The sequence below is a fragment of the Malania oleifera genome, chromosome 2 (genome assembly GCF_029873635.1).
Source record: "Malania oleifera isolate guangnan ecotype guangnan chromosome 2, ASM2987363v1, whole genome shotgun sequence".
NCBI classification, from domain to species: domain Eukaryota; kingdom Viridiplantae; phylum Streptophyta; class Magnoliopsida; order Santalales; family Ximeniaceae; genus Malania; species Malania oleifera.
Genome location: NC_080418.1, coordinates 148,132,970 through 148,148,456, shown reverse-complemented (window position 1 = coordinate 148,148,456; position 15,487 = coordinate 148,132,970). Strand labels below are relative to the sequence as shown.

General features: G+C 36.6%; 1 protein-coding gene across 1 annotated transcript; it reads left to right on the top strand.

The window, feature by feature from the left end:
• The first annotated feature begins 5,121 nt into the window (after nucleotides 1-5,121).
• On the top strand, nucleotides 5,122-9,552 carry LOC131149297 (peroxidase A2-like). The gene is made up of 4 exons (XM_058099632.1): nucleotides 5,122-5,776; nucleotides 6,861-7,052; nucleotides 8,058-8,223; nucleotides 8,960-9,552. The coding sequence occupies exons 1-4, from the start codon at nucleotides 5,540-5,542 to the stop codon at nucleotides 9,430-9,432; spliced, it is 1,068 nt and encodes a 355-aa protein (XP_057955615.1). The 5' UTR covers nucleotides 5,122-5,539; the 3' UTR covers nucleotides 9,433-9,552.
• Nucleotides 9,553-15,487: the final 5,935 nt, after the last annotated feature.

The following is a 15,487-nucleotide window of genomic DNA, read 5'->3' as shown; positions in this document are numbered from 1 at the left end:
GATGGCATATGAGTTGTATTTTTTTAATCAAATTATTAGGATAAAAGGCATTGACTTTGAAATTTGCTTAGAAAAAAATACTCACCTCTCTTAAACTTTCAAAAATTTCAAGGACATCTCTCCTATATTTAAAGAATTTCACAGTCCTATTTCTAAGGATACAAATTTTCCTTTAAATATTATAGAAAGACAAATTTTTTGAGGAGTTAAATGTCTCAAAAATTAATTTTGGAAAAAAAATTTTATTTGGAAAAAAGAAAGGAAAGAAAAATAAAAAGGAAACTCATTTTTCATTATATTTTATTTTTATATTAAATTTTATTAAAAATTGAAGTTTATTTTTTATATAATTAATAACTAAGAAAAATTAAATATTAATGATGTGTAAAATCAAAATTTTGTTAAAATGTGAATTTCTTGATATTTTCATTTCATTTCTTTAATATTTTCTAAGTTCCAAACGGAGCGTAAATGTCAAGAAAAGTTTGCAAGACTTTTGAAATCTTATCAGAGGTTTTTGGGTTTTTTGAAATCTCATTGGAGGTTTCTAGGTTTTTTGAAATCTCAGGAAAAATTAGTATTTTTTTGTCAAATTATAAGAGAGGTTTGTTTAAACTATTATTAATATTTTTGGGCAGCTATTATGAGATATTGGAGGATTTTTTAAAATCTCGTTTCGTCATATTTAATTTGTGAAATAAAATAAAAAAAATAAAAAAAAATTTAAATGAAGAGTGTAAAATCATAAAATTAATCCTATTTTTATATACCTAACATGTAATTAATGCACGTGTTCAAAGTAAGAGTGATATCATTTTTCTTTCAATTATAATTTCCTAATGATAGGAAAACGTGGGATGGCATGGTGTTTTAGATTCTTACTTTCTTACTGGATTTGAAGTGAACTAATTGTATTACGTGCAAACTAGAAATAAATAACTCCGGATATTATTTTAAGGGAGATGGATTAAAGTGGTAGCATCGGAAGAGGCTTTTGATGGACTTGATATATATGGGTGAGTATTAAGCTTTCGAAGTATTTTCCTTTAAATATAAGCCATTACTTTTTATACTACTAGCTAGGAGTCAACGTACAATCATGGACAAAGGCACAAAATTATGGAAGTCCACTCATCACCCTTCCTTTTCTACATGTTTACTTTTGCAGGAACATAAGCATGGACATTTGAGCTCAATTTGAACTCTGCCCCTGGAGCGGAAAGTGTCCCCTCATGAGAGCAAACTCAATTTTTAACTGTTGCTCAAGTGGATGTGACTTATGCTCGTGTCTTATGTGCCTCTAAACTATTCCTAGGTAAATCTATCTACCAAACTTAGATTATCTCTATCGACCTTGATTATATATTGTTAAGAATTTCACTTGTGAGTTTGTTTCATAATGAAAAATAAAGTAAAAAATGGGTGCTTATATACATGATTGGACTCAAGATCCAACATGCTTAGCCTTTTGAGTTAAGTTGGTGTTCACTCATATATAGTAAGTTCTCAAAAAGACTTCCTCGAGGCTAAGAAGTGACATCAAAGATGATAATTCGTAACTCAGGGTAAGCAGCATTATAAAGTCGAGGTGTGAAACTAATTCTTCTAATGTCCTAATTGTTGGAGGATCAAGTGTCTGACTAAGACCAATAAAGATCATTTAGGTGTGATAGATGGATTCAAATAGAATTAGTACGAATTGAGCTTATTCCCATTAGAGAGACAATTTTCGCTCAAGAAGGAGAGGTCGAATTAGACACACATAATAATAAAAAGTACTTCTGTTTGAAGGGGAATGGTTGGAACTCACAAGTGAAGGAAAGATTATTGAGAATTCTACTTGTGAGTTTGTTCCATATTAAAAAAAATATAATGAAAAATAGGTGCTTATATACATGGATTGAACCCAATAACCTATAAGATTAAACTTACATGTCAAGTTGGTACTAAATCAAATGTATCGAGTTTTCAAAAGATTCCTTTGGTGCTAATGTACATTTGACCCTCCAACTGTTAGTTAATTAAAATAATTAGTTTTATATCTTGACTTTACACCAACTTAACTAAAATTTAGATTTTTAATTTTGCATTCCCCAATGCATATATATGAAACCTATCACCTATTTTCAATGCAAGATAAATTAACAAGTAAAGTTCTCAACACAAATATATTTTGGAGGGCTGTTGTGTTGGATGTTTAAGAGATTGTCAGTTCATTTACGAGTCTAAATCATAAATTGATCAATCGTTTCTCATGCCAGTAATGATTAAACAAGTCTAATCATAAATTGACCAGACTCCTCCAGGCTGATGCACGCTTTGTGCCTGTAATGATTGAGCAGCCCCCCCATTTTTCTAAAGCTTATAGGAAAATAACAAAAAATAGTTTTTTAATATTATCTTTGATTTATTTTAATATAGGGCAAATAGTGGAGGCCTATCTAGATGTTTGGTAAAATCACATAAACCTTTATGAAATTTTAAAAATTGAATTAACCTCTCCTAAAATTTAAAAATTAACACATACTTCATATGAGATTTACTAAAAAGGCATAGTTTTACCTTAAAAAAATTATTTTTTTTTATAAAATATAAGAATATATATGTGTCTTTTTGAAAACTCTCAGGAGGTTTAAGAAATTCTAAAAACCCCGATTAGGGAGGTCCTTGAAATATTTAAAATTTTAAGAAATATTCTTATCTTTTTGCCAAACCTTAGGAAAAGTTAGTGTTTTTTTTTTCCCCTTTAATATATATATATATATTTTTATTTTTTTATAACATTATACATATATTATTTGTTTATTTATTTTACTAATACAACAAACTCATTTTACTAGTGGTCGACTCTGCTTAATGAAATCTCCCTTCAAATTTTACAAAAAGATAAATTTTTTAGAAAATGCTTGTGTCTTTTTAGTAAACTTTAGGAAAAGTCTGTGATAATTTTGAAACCTCAGAAGAGGTCTGTCGCATTTTTAAAACCTAAGGAAAGATTTTTGTCATTTTACCAAACTTCAAAAAAGATGAAAGTTGTGCCCCTATGGGCATGATGCGGTGGAAAAATATTAACATGTAAGAAAGAGCATCGAGGATTCAATTCCAAGTAAATACACTCATAGAGCCAGCGGTACCTGTGGATGGTGAGAATTTACTCTGTGAGCCAATGGAGACCGTGGATGGTGAGAGTTCGTTCTGTGAGTCAGTGGGGGATTGTGGATCGTGAGAGTTCTTTGTGAGTCAGCGGAAAACCGTGAATGGTAATGGAGATGTGTCCCGGGGGTCGGATTGGCTGAATGTCCAACTGATGCACGGAAGCCGTGTTCACATTTCGGACTTTACTTGATCAATAAGACCTAGGAGGAGGTCGCTGATCCGTAGGTTTGGTGCCACATCAGGGGGTCCGAAGGACTTGTTGGTGGCTGAAGTTCTTATGTAATAAAAAAAGAAAAAGAAAAGAAAATGAATGTTGCTTGTTATAACAAGTTTATTTTATTGGTTTGTAAATTATAAACAAAAACTCTAACATTCATTAAACAAATATATCTTGCTAATTTTTTAAAGAGTATTTATTGTCAAGCTTTTAATTTGATGTCAACGGCCACCTATAAAATCTTGACTTTGCCCTTCTACATTATACACGTGTATAGCTTTAACTTTAATTTATGCTTTGTGAGGGACCCAATTACTTAGCTTTGGCAAAGGAAAGCAAGAAAAAAGGGCCATGCCCACCATTATATCACTTTGCTTTTAGAGACTTCACTTGGAAAGAGTCAAGAACTTGGACGGTGGAAGAAACATGTTTATACATATTCATGAAATACCCATTCTATGGAAGAGATGGACAGTCTCTTTTCAAAGTAATTTATAACTTCTAGAATTTTGACCCAAAATAGATAGAAGGAAATTTGTCCAAAATATTAAACTTGAGTGAAAGAGACTGTTGTTAATTAGTGTTTTTTGTAGGAAAATAAGAAAAATAATTTTTTTAATGCATTCCAATGAGAGAGAGAGAGAGAGAGAGAGAGAGAGAGAGAGAATTTAGACATTTAATTACAATTTTCGCTCCAAATTTCAAACTGTTTTCCCTATTTTGTTCCATCTTCAAAAATAAGTTGTATGAAAAGCATAAACGTCCTATGAAATAATGTTACATGTTTAAATTTAAGTATTATTATATCATATAATAAAGTAATAATTTCATTAGGCTCTTAATTGGTTTTGATCGGAATTGCGAAGTTTGGATTCCACTAACTCGAGCTCAAGGAGACATCAAACCAGACAATCGATAGGACAAAACAAGTTAAACTCATACTGAAAAAAAGGTGTGCTTATAAGTAATATCAAATAGAGTACATGTGCCGAAAGTATACAAAGACATGTGATCACCAAAGTTAAATTGAATTACAGAACTCTTACACAAATATTATTTAGGATATATAAAATTAATTCATTGGATGCTCAAATTGAGCCATAGGTAGGAGGCGATCCATTTCCGATACCATATCATATTCTTTTCCTCTATATGGGAGTCTGAAAATACTAGGAAAAAGAAAGAAAAAATATCAACAAATTCACATTTAAATGTTTAATTATTAAGAAAAGTGAAAAAGAAAAAAATATTCCAAATCTTTGAACAAAATTTTAATTTTACATGCAATTAATATTTATTTTTTAATTTTTTTTATCACATTAAAATAAACTTTCATTTTTAATAATATTTCATAAAAGAAAAATACAATAGAAAATTATTTCCCTTCTCATTTCCTTTCCTTTGCCTTTTCAAACAAAATGCAAACATGACTTAGGAAAATATTATTTATGCCATTAGTTGGGGAATTTACACAAGGTGACAAGTTAATAATAATAAAAAAACAAACAAAATTCTACATGCAGTATGAGACCCAAATTATGGAAGAAAAATGTTGGGAAGGGTTGAACATGAGAAGGGAACTAGAGGGAGAGAGAGAGAGAGATGGAAAAGTCTAACTTTCCCGAGAAAAAAATGAGAGAAAAACTGAGAAAAGTCTACAAACATGGTTTCACGTCACTCATGACAGATGACAGGGATTGGACAAAGGGATCCACACATAAATTGAACAAAGGGATCCACACATTCACGCATCTATGCCTCGCACCTTTTACTTTTTCTTTTTCATTTTCCCTCCTTCCTTTCTTCGATCTTCCCAAACATGAATTTATAATCTAACGTCCAAGAAAATTCGCATCCTCTCACTGTCAACGACAGGCAGGCCATGCACACGTCGACCCTGGCTTCTTCCTTCAAAACTCAGCCACCCCTTTTCCACCATCCATTGCAGTTTTCCACACGACTTCCAGAAACCCTTTTCCCCATATTTGTTTTCCTCTCCATTATCATCACCACCAAAAACTCCTTTTCTTCGTCCCTACACACTATTCCAATTCAAACTTCTTGCAATATAATATCATATCCTGCCACTATAAATTGAACCCAATATCGATCAGTTACCTCCAAGCTTGCAATATTAATTTCCCAAACGGAGACAGAAGAAATACGATGATGACTAGCGGGCCCTGTTTCCGTTTGGGAACAAATGCTGTGTTTTCCTTCTGTGCAGTGGTTTTGGTATGGGGCTCTTTAGTGGCGAAAGCGCAGTTGAATGATACTTTTTACGACAGCACTTGTCCGAACGCCACGAGCATTGTGCGCCAAGTGATCTCCAACGCCTTGTCGTCGGATCCCCGCATCGGCGCCAGCCTCATCCGTCTCCATTTCCACGACTGCTTCGTCAATGTACTTCAGTATATATTATTCCACTTAATTAATATTCATTGACTTCTTAAAATTCGTTATTTACCTTATACGATATTTTAAAAATTATGGGCCATTTTTCTTTCTTGTTTTTGTCGATACCCTTTGTTTAATTATGTTATTTCTACTTAATTTTTGAAACTTCTGCTATATTAGAACCGTGTCCAAATTTTTTTTAGTAGAGAGCTATTTGTTAAAAAATTTGGAATTAAAGGAGAGGAACGGAAGGACTTTCAATGAAAACTGCTTCACTGCCATGAACTGCTTGATAAAAGCTTATCAAATCTATACCTTTAGACCAGATCCAATTCTTTATTGTCCCATAGGAAAGAGTTTTAATATATCTTCCAAGATTTGGGAGGGTGACTATGTTCATCGTTTTCTTCCTTTTGTTTCTCTTTTTTGCTTGGTAGGATTGAAGCTTCTCGTTCATCGCTCCTTTAATAAATTTACCTCTTTTCAAAAAAAAAAAAAATTATATAGAAAACCTTCCTTCTATATGTTTGTATACTTATATTTTAAATGTTAGACATGTAAAAAATTGATTATACAATCATTAATATCATAGATGTAAAGAGAAAGACCATTTTCATTAAGTGTAAGTATACAAACACATTACCCTCAGGGTGTGGTTCAGATGGTAGTGCGGGCTGCGGGAGTGCCTTTCACGAGGTCAGGTGTTCAAACCTTACCGGACTCGTTTTCGCCCCTGGACTCCTAAATTTACCCTCCCTTTAGAGTTGTGGGATCAACTTCAAGGGGCGCAGGATTAGTCACGTGGATCGTAAAACGGATGCGTGGATACTCGATATTCCAAAAAAAAAAGTATACAAACACATTGGATCCACACGAGTGTAGGGTCCATGTATACTCATCTTGTATCTTGTTGGGATGGCTTCAGTCAAATACAAGTCTCGAGATGGGTGTAGCGTCTTCGTGGGTTGGATCTTATTAATGTTAGAAGGTCAAATGGATCATCGCCGTCCGATGATGGGAGTCCTGTTTGACGGATATTTTATATTTGGCGGAGCTCCTTAACTTAAATATTTTTTTGGTTCAAATGTAGGGCTGTGATGGATCGCTACTGTTGGACAACTCGAGCACTATAGTGACAGAAAAAGATGCAATTCCAAATGTGAACTCAACTAGGGGATTTGATGTGGTGGATAATATTAAGGCTGCGTTGGAGAGTGCTTGTCCTGGCATAGTTTCCTGTGCTGATCTTCTAGCTATTGCTGCAGAAGCATCCGTTAATTTGGTAATTTTTATTACTTATTTAATTAATAGTTGGAGTCCAAACTATCTTTATAAGTTCAATATTTCTTCAGTACACATTCGATGTGAGACAGTGACAGAATCTTTCGTTTAATCTTTAACGTCTTTGTTAGAGTCGCTTACACCTTTGTGTAGAATTCACCCACATGATAGTATCCATAAAGTAACTTTGATGCCAAACGTAACAGTTTTAGGGCAAACTCTGATGAGGTATTGTCTGTTTTGATCGATTAGTCTCACGGGTTCGTTTTGTAAAATTAAGGCGCCTAACATAGTTAGATCATAAACTGTCCTTATAAGTTCAAGAACTCCGTATCACATATTAGATTGATGTCGTAATGTGACACCTTACTTAGTAAATAGGGATACTTCAACAATAAATTAAGGCAATTTTTGAAATGAATTAGTATTTTGAGTTTAAATATTCTTAAAATATAGACAAAATATTTAAGTAGATGTTAAATGGTTAAGACATATTGAAAATTTTAATTACGAAAAAATGGACCATAAAAACAACGATTTTGGTCCGATTATACTGGGTTGCTTTCTTCTTTCCTCTAAGAGGAAGATGTTACAGGTTTAAAATGAGTGAAATAACTACAAAAATATCATTTTAAAATTTTTTTTTTATATTTATAAACAAATCTAAAAATAATTAAAAATATTTTAAAATTACTCAAAAAATAGAATAAAATAAAATACCTTAAAATAAGATAACATCTTTAGAAATAAAAACTTAAGTCTACTTTTTTTTTTTTTTGACGATCAAATTCTAATAACGTATAAAATCAAATTTTTATCCATTCATTTGATACACATTTTATTTTGTTTTTCCTTATTTTTTCTTAATAACCAAACATATTTTTATTTTATTTTCTTAATATTTTCTACGTTCTAAACGAAACCCTTATGATTTTTCCATCCGTGTATATATATATATATATATATATATATATATATATTATTACATTGTTTGGTTAATTTTTAGGATGGAGGTCCGTCATGGAAAGCACTTCTGGGAAGAAGGGATGGGACAACAGCAAACGTAACTCTAGCCAATAGTGCACTTCCAGGTCCCAATGAACTCCTTTCTTCAATCGAGGCCAAATTTGTAGCAGTAGGCCTCAACACTACCGACGTCGTCGTCTTATCTGGTAATCAACTATGATCTGAACTCTCTATTTATTACTATTATTATTTTTGATTCAATGCTCTTCAATCTCTTTTAGCGTTAATTAATCGATAACGAAATTGCTCTCAATATACTCTTCTGGATGTAAGTGGTAAGACTTAATTTCAATTAGAAAGTTTTTGCAGTAATGTCTCCTCAAAGTTTGAATCTTGACAAGAAAATTTTGAGTTCATTAGTATAACAATCTTGAGCTACAAACGTTTTTATTAATTTTAAAAAATTAAATTGACTAAAACCTGACATTCTTCTTTGTTTTCTATGTATCATTAACCCATTTAGTAAGACTGACTTATGACTTTGATGACCCTAAGATTATGAGTTCGATTCCCCCTTCAGGCATTACTCCGGTAAATTACCATTGGCGGACGACTTTCACCCCCGAGTTTAGTGTCGAACCATAGTATCCAAAGTGGTGCGATAATGACTGGAGTCATCGGGTTATCACAAAAAAAAAAAAATCAAAATATATATTATTATTAATAATTAATTTTTTGTTTTAGAGAGAGGCTTGAATAAAATTTTATATTAAATTTTTATCAAATTTTTTTTTAAAAAAAATTAAGTTTAAAATTTGAAATCTATGCTCTAAATGCAACTTAAAAGAATTCAAAAAATGACTAGCATGTTTCAATTATAATATTCGGAAAAATTCATTACCTAATATATATATTTAGAAATTTAAACTTCGTCAATTACAGGGGCCCACACATTCGGGCGAGCAAAGTGCAGTACCTTCGTGACCCGACTGTACAATTTCAACGGCACCGGCAGCGCCGACCCGACCCTGAACACAACCTACCTGCAGACGCTCCAGCAGCTGTGCCCGAACGGTGGAAACGGGAGCGTCCTGGCGAATCTGGATCCCACCACGCCCGACCTCTTCGACTTCAACTACTACTCCAACCTCCAGCTCGGCAACGGCCTCCTCCTCAGCGACCAAGAGCTCTTCTCCACCACCGGACGCAACGATACCGCCGCCCTCGTCAACTCCTTCGCCGCCGACCAGAACACCTTCTTCAACGCCTTCATCGTCTCCATTATTAAAATGGGCAACATTAGTCCGTTGACGGGCACCTCCGGAGAGATCCGATCCAACTGCAGACAGGTTAACGGAGCCTCACTGGGATCCTATTCTTCGTCCGACGATGATGTCCTGGTCAGCTCTATTTAAATGTCGAAAAAGAGAAGAAAGATTATATATGTGAATGGTGTTTTGTTTCTTTTGTGTTACAATAAAAGTGACGGACAAAACTACAATAATATAAGTATTTTAATTTTCATTTGTGAAGAATTTATTTTCTTAATGTGGTTTTTGCACATAAAATGTGTCATAAAAAAGTCTTGACCGACCTGGATAAATTGGATTAAAATTTTTCTGTAAGGATAAATTTGGAAATTTTGAAAGAATTAAGTCAATTGGATAGTTTTTTTAAAAATCATTTTTGTTGAAAATGCTTAAAGTCACGGACTCGTGACGGATCTCACACTACATTACCAGTTAATTCTTGTCACATTGACCCATGTCATCACGAGCCCATGATTATCAATCCTTATGTTTGGAGATTTAGAGTAGTGTGTTTGATAGACCCATGCTATAAATTATTAGTTCAAAAATTTATTGCTCACTTACCAACCCTTATTAATTGGTATGAAATTAGAAAGTCAATCGTCCAACTAATTTGTTTGGAAATCAATTGGCCATGTCGCGGCGTTCCCGGACGCGAACTTGGGACGAGGTGAGGTGATTTTAAGAAAATGATATTTTCATGGAAAATATACATGGTGTATGGAGTTGCCACTAATTTTTTAATGTGGTTAGAATACTTGATTACAATCCAATTAAGAGTTGTGAACATCCTAATTTTTACCAAGCCTTCTTGGAAAGACCTGGTGTAATAGGATTGATTTTAAATCTAATTGGAATCCAATTTGTTTAAATTTTAAGACCTTTTCAAAATTAGAGTCCCATTTTGAAAATCCCAGTATTCTCAAGATAGTCTTGTCATTTCAAGTCAAGTCCCAGTGTTCTAGAAAATGTTCTTTTCGAAATGTTCTAAACTAGGTTTTTGTTCACAAAATTTATTTAGTTATGAAATCGGTCTCCTTTGTCGAGGACCCCAAATTTCAAAATTTGTTCTTCTCACCTTTTCAAATAATAATAATAATAATAATAATAATAATAATAACAAGTCTCAATGAGCTCAAGTTGAGTTTTTGCATGCTAGGAAATTTTCATTTAAAGAAAAAAAAATAAAAAATAAAATAAAAGGATCCCAATTTAAACCTGAATGTCAATCTTTGAGTCGAATTTCGAAATTAAGCGAGGTGTGGTTAAAAGTTAAGCTTAAATGTTTACATAGCCATTTCAAATTTTTAATTAGTTTTTTAATCAAGTGAGTCCTTTAATTTTTTTTTTTTTTTTTAAAAACCAGGGTAGATGTTAAATTTATATCTTAATCACCATGGTCTTTTAAATCAAAATTGGTCAACCTATTCGGGTCAAAATTGAAAAACCACAGGAATGATGTCGCATGAGGGACTCTGCCCGGGATACATCAGAATACTGGAAAATACACTAATTACAAAAATAAAAGGCCTAGTAGATGCTTTGCCCTCCATCCTAGTGCTGCCACCTGGAAACGTCCCAAAAGCCCTCCATTCCTCATTTGCGGACCTTCAGGGTCACCTGCGCATAGAAGGAGAAGAGTTAGTTAGCCAAGGAAATTACAAAATCAAATCAGGGAAAATCAGTCACACGTGTAGGAAAAATTATTCCCTGACACAGTTGGTTACAAGGGAATGGCCATGGAATTGGTGCCAAAGGTCACCACAACCTCCCTATAAATAGGGAGGCTCGCGCACTGCAAGACGCCGGGTTAGAGCTTAGAAAAACTTTGCAAAAATTAGGAAGAAAGAAAACGGGGAGAGCACATAAATACCTTGCCAAAATTGGGAGAGAGAAATTAGGGAGATGGGAGGTTATGCTAGTTTGAAAAGAGAGCTGAGAGAGTTCAAAGAAAAAAAAAAAACCAAAGGGGGTAAGCTTCGTCAAACTCAGAGCGCATATCATACAACCAGAGAGCAAAGGTGTAGAAGAGTAGACAACCAGACCAGCTAGGACAGACCTACCGGAAGGAAAGAAGACCGGAGGAGAGAAAACCAAGGTAAAGCCCAATACTCCATCCCTTGTATCTTTCCATTTGAGCACTATTTGTGGAAATGTAAGTGCGGGTCGCCTTCCCTGAGTCTCATGCTCTAACCTGAACATCGAATCCTAATTCAGATTCGGGGCCGTTTTGAGAAATCACTTGTACCCAAAACCTTGAACCATCTACCATTCCAAAATCGGGCCTTGAACATGAACTTGGATTCAGGTTCAAATCTGTTGAACCAACCCAATTCCTTGTGAACTCCCCCAAGACCACAATTCATTTCAAAACCCCGATGCCCTACTTAAAATTTTAAACTCCCCAGGCTCGGTTTAAGTAAAGCCCATTTGTCTCTGAAAACCCCGAAGTCCATTTTGAATTTCAAGCTCCCAAAGCTCGCTACAAATTTTAAACCAAAGTCCATTTTCTAAAAGACCCAAAGCCCAACCAGTTTCCAAAATATTTAACCCAAGCCTGTGTCAAAGAATCTCAACTCAAGCTCTATTTTAAAAGATGACTAGGCCAACCCATTTTGAAAATCCCTCAAGCCTGTTTCTGAATTTAGCCTAAGGCCCAAATCATTTTGAAAATTCCTCAAGCCCATTTGACAAAACTCATAAAGCCCATTTTTAAAAATTTACCTAAATCTCATCTGTTCTGAATCCCAGGCTCGTTTGTCATTTTTTTAAAGAAAAACCAGGCCCGTTTCAGATTGAAGTGAAAGCCCAACATATTCTTAACTCAAAGACTGACCCCTATTTTAACAAGTCCGAGCCCTGTTTTAAAAGCAGAACTGAAGCCCATGTGACCCCTGCTGACCCATGACCACCAACCCACTCAGGTAACCCACTCCCAGCCTCACTCACACAAGCACACACAGTAAACACTCATTCGCACACCACGAGTCAACCCGGAATCCACTCACCGGGTATAGGTTAGTAGACTCGTCTTCCACCTTCACTCTGAAACCCTAACGAGCCCGGAGCTCTGATCAAGAAATCTTGAATTTCAAACCAGAACCCTAAGAACCACTGAAGCAATGTTGCTCAAATCATAAATACAACAACATTTGAAAAATGAAGGAACTTATTTGTAAAACGATGTCAGCTCAAACACCACCTGGTGACCAGATCTTGACCAAATCCCACTCGGGTTTTCGAGACGAACCATTCTTTGGGGGAGGGTCAGAGTACCTCATAGACCTTGCTGATGGGTAACTAGGATTTTCTGAGAGATCCCCCGGGGGGGGGGGGGGTGTGTTAGAGAAGCAGGAGACAGCTAGTTTGGTAAGAGGTTTGTGGGAGCGGGCATAGAGTTTTTTCCCATTTTATTATTAAAAATATATAAAATATCAGATAATACTTTGAATGGGAAAAAATTTCCCAAAGTAATGCTTACGTAATCTCGCAGGTTGATGCTACGAGATTTAAACCGATAGACTGCTGTAAAGACGAGACGTGACAAAAAGGGAACCAAATCTCGCAGCTTGGAGCTGTGAGATTTAAAGAGAGCAGCCAGCTGGAAATCGACGCGTGGCGCGTAAGGGGCGAAAATCTCGCAGCTTGAAGCTGCGAGATTTAAAGGACAAGCCACCGTCACCTTCCCGAGTTATGCAGGGAACTTACCTGGATGCTGCCGGAGGTGGATGCTGCCGGAGGTGGGAACTTAACTTGAACTTACCTCATCACCTTGCGAGGGGGAGAAGGCTGGAATGCGACGGCGACGGAAAAGGATACAAGCAGCTTGGGCAACGGCGCCGGCAAGGATGGTGAGCGACGACGGCAGCAAGGGGTGTTGGCGACGGTGGCGGCGAGGACTGGTTCTGCTTCAAGAGGTGTTGCAGGGTAAGGACGGGGAGGTTGCCTGAGGTGGAGATGCGTGGTGGTTGTGTTAGTTTTCTGGTGCGATCCGGAGTTGATAACGACGACGATGACGGTGACGATGGTTGCCGAAGTTGTTTGCGGTTGTGTGGTGTCGTGGCCGAATCTGCTGGTTCGTCGGGTGAGGTGGTGAAGTTGCTGCAAGGGAGGCTGGGTGAGTGGAGCAGGGGGTTGTGGAGCAGAGAGCGGCAGCGGCGGCTACTGTTGCTGCGAGTTGCCGAGAGGTGTGGGTCGTCATCGGAGTTGCAGAGGTTTGAACTGACGGCGAGGCTCGCTCCTTTAAATCTCGCAGCTTGGTGCTGCAAGATTTTCTCCCCTCCGCCACGTGTCACTTTTTTATTGGCTGTTCGGTTTAAATCTCGCAGCACCAAACTGCGAGAATTTCTTTCCTCCGTACCACGCGTCACCTTCGCAGTAGTTCTCAGTTTAAATCTCGCAGCATCAAGCTGCGAGATTACGTGAGCATTAGTTTGGAAAATTTTTTCCCCATCAGAGTATTATTTAATATTTTATATATTTGTAATAATAAAATGGGAAAAAACTCAGCGGGCATAGGTGTGTGACCCAAAAGGTGGGGGCTTTAGGTATCTCCAAACGAGAGAAAGGACAGCAAACAGAGAAGAGAAAGTAGACGAGCAAAGAAGAAGAAGATGGTGACGTTCTCAGCCAAAACCCTACCCGCCTCCGATCCTCCTTCGGTTGGCCACAAAAGAAAAACCTCTCAATCCCAAATCTTAACTCAAATATCTCCTTCCCCATCAGAGCCAGTTCCCCATTTTTTTTTTTCACTCTGTCGGCCTCAAGCTTTACTTCTTCAAACGGTCTCCGCGTCACCGATTCTTCCACTATGGAAATCATCACAATAGTCCTCATCGACAAGGCCAACAAGCACCTGGTTTCGATTATCAACAAAGCTGGCGCCACCGCCGCTGGCCTCTCTGACAAACGACCACCCGCAGCGTTCCACTCTCGTCTCGGGTCTGAGTGGCCAGATCAAATCCGGTCACGGTGGTAGCAGTGGTTTCCCTTGCCAATCCTTCCTCCCTTGCCGACGTCCTGTAATTTCTCTATAAGCTCTACTAGTTTTGCATCACTCTTCTATGCTGCTTTAATTCTTTCCTATAGAGTCAGTTGCAACGCCAAATTGGTAATAAATGCCTGATGACCAACCTCTACGAGTTTTATCCTAAGTCTCTCCAGATTCATCTGAACCAGATGCTGTATCGCCACTGCAGATACTAATGCACCTACTGATTTCCGACTCAAGGCATCAACTACCACATTTGTCTTTCCTGGGAGGTAATTAATGGTGCAGTCATAATTTTTTATCAGCTCCAATCACCTCCTCTGCCTCATGTTCAATTCTTTTTACATGAAAAAATATTTCAAACTCTTATGGTCAGTGAAAATCTCACACCTACCCCCATAAATATAATGTCTCCAAATCTTTAGTGCGTATACTACCGCTGCTAGATCCAGATCATGGATAAGGTAATTCTTTTCATATTCTTTCAACTATCGTGAGACATACGCTATAACCCTCCCCTACTGCATTAGAACACAGTCGAGCCCTTTATGCAATGCATCACTGTAAATCACGAAACCCTATTCACCTAAAGGAATTGTTAACACTGGAGCAGTGATGAGCCGCTGGTTCAACTCCTAGAAGCTCTGCTCACATTCATCAGATCACTCAAATTTCACCCATTTCCTAGTCAATCTAGTCAATGGACCCGACAGTCTGGAAAAACCATCAACAAACATGCAGTAGTATCCAGCCAATCCCAGGAAACTTCTGATTTCTTACACATTCTTTGGTCGTACCCAATCTACTACCGTCTCAATCTTACTCAGGTCTACTGAGATACCACTCCTAGAGATCACATGTCCAAGGAAGGTAACCTTCTCTAACTTGTACTCGCACTTCTTGAATTTCGCAAACAATTTCCTTTCCCTCAGTACCCGAAGTACTATCCTCAGATGTTCCTTGTGCTCCTCTGGGTTCTTTGAATACCCCAGTATATCGTCAATGAATACCACCACAATCTGATCTAAATACTGGTGGAATACTCGATTCATCAAATCCATAAACACTGCAGGAACATTTGTCAAACCAAACGGCATAACGAAAAATTTGTAGTGGCCATACTGAGTCCTGAATGCCGTATTTGAAACATCCTCTACTCTAACTTTCACT

What these genes read in the sequence shown, in the direction of transcription:
- LOC131149297 (XM_058099632.1), top strand. Translation starts at nt 5,540, where the DNA reads ATGATGACTAGCGGGCCCTGTTTCCGTTTGGGAACAAATGCTGTGTTT. An exon ending in CAGAAGCATCCGTTAATTTG is followed by an intron (nt 7,053 to 8,057) that starts GTAATTTTTATT and finishes GTTAATTTTTAG; the next exon opens with GATGGAGGTCCGTCATGGAA. An exon ending in CGACGTCGTCGTCTTATCTG is followed by an intron (nt 8,224 to 8,959) that starts GTAATCAACTAT and finishes CGTCAATTACAG; the next exon opens with GGGCCCACACATTCGGGCGA.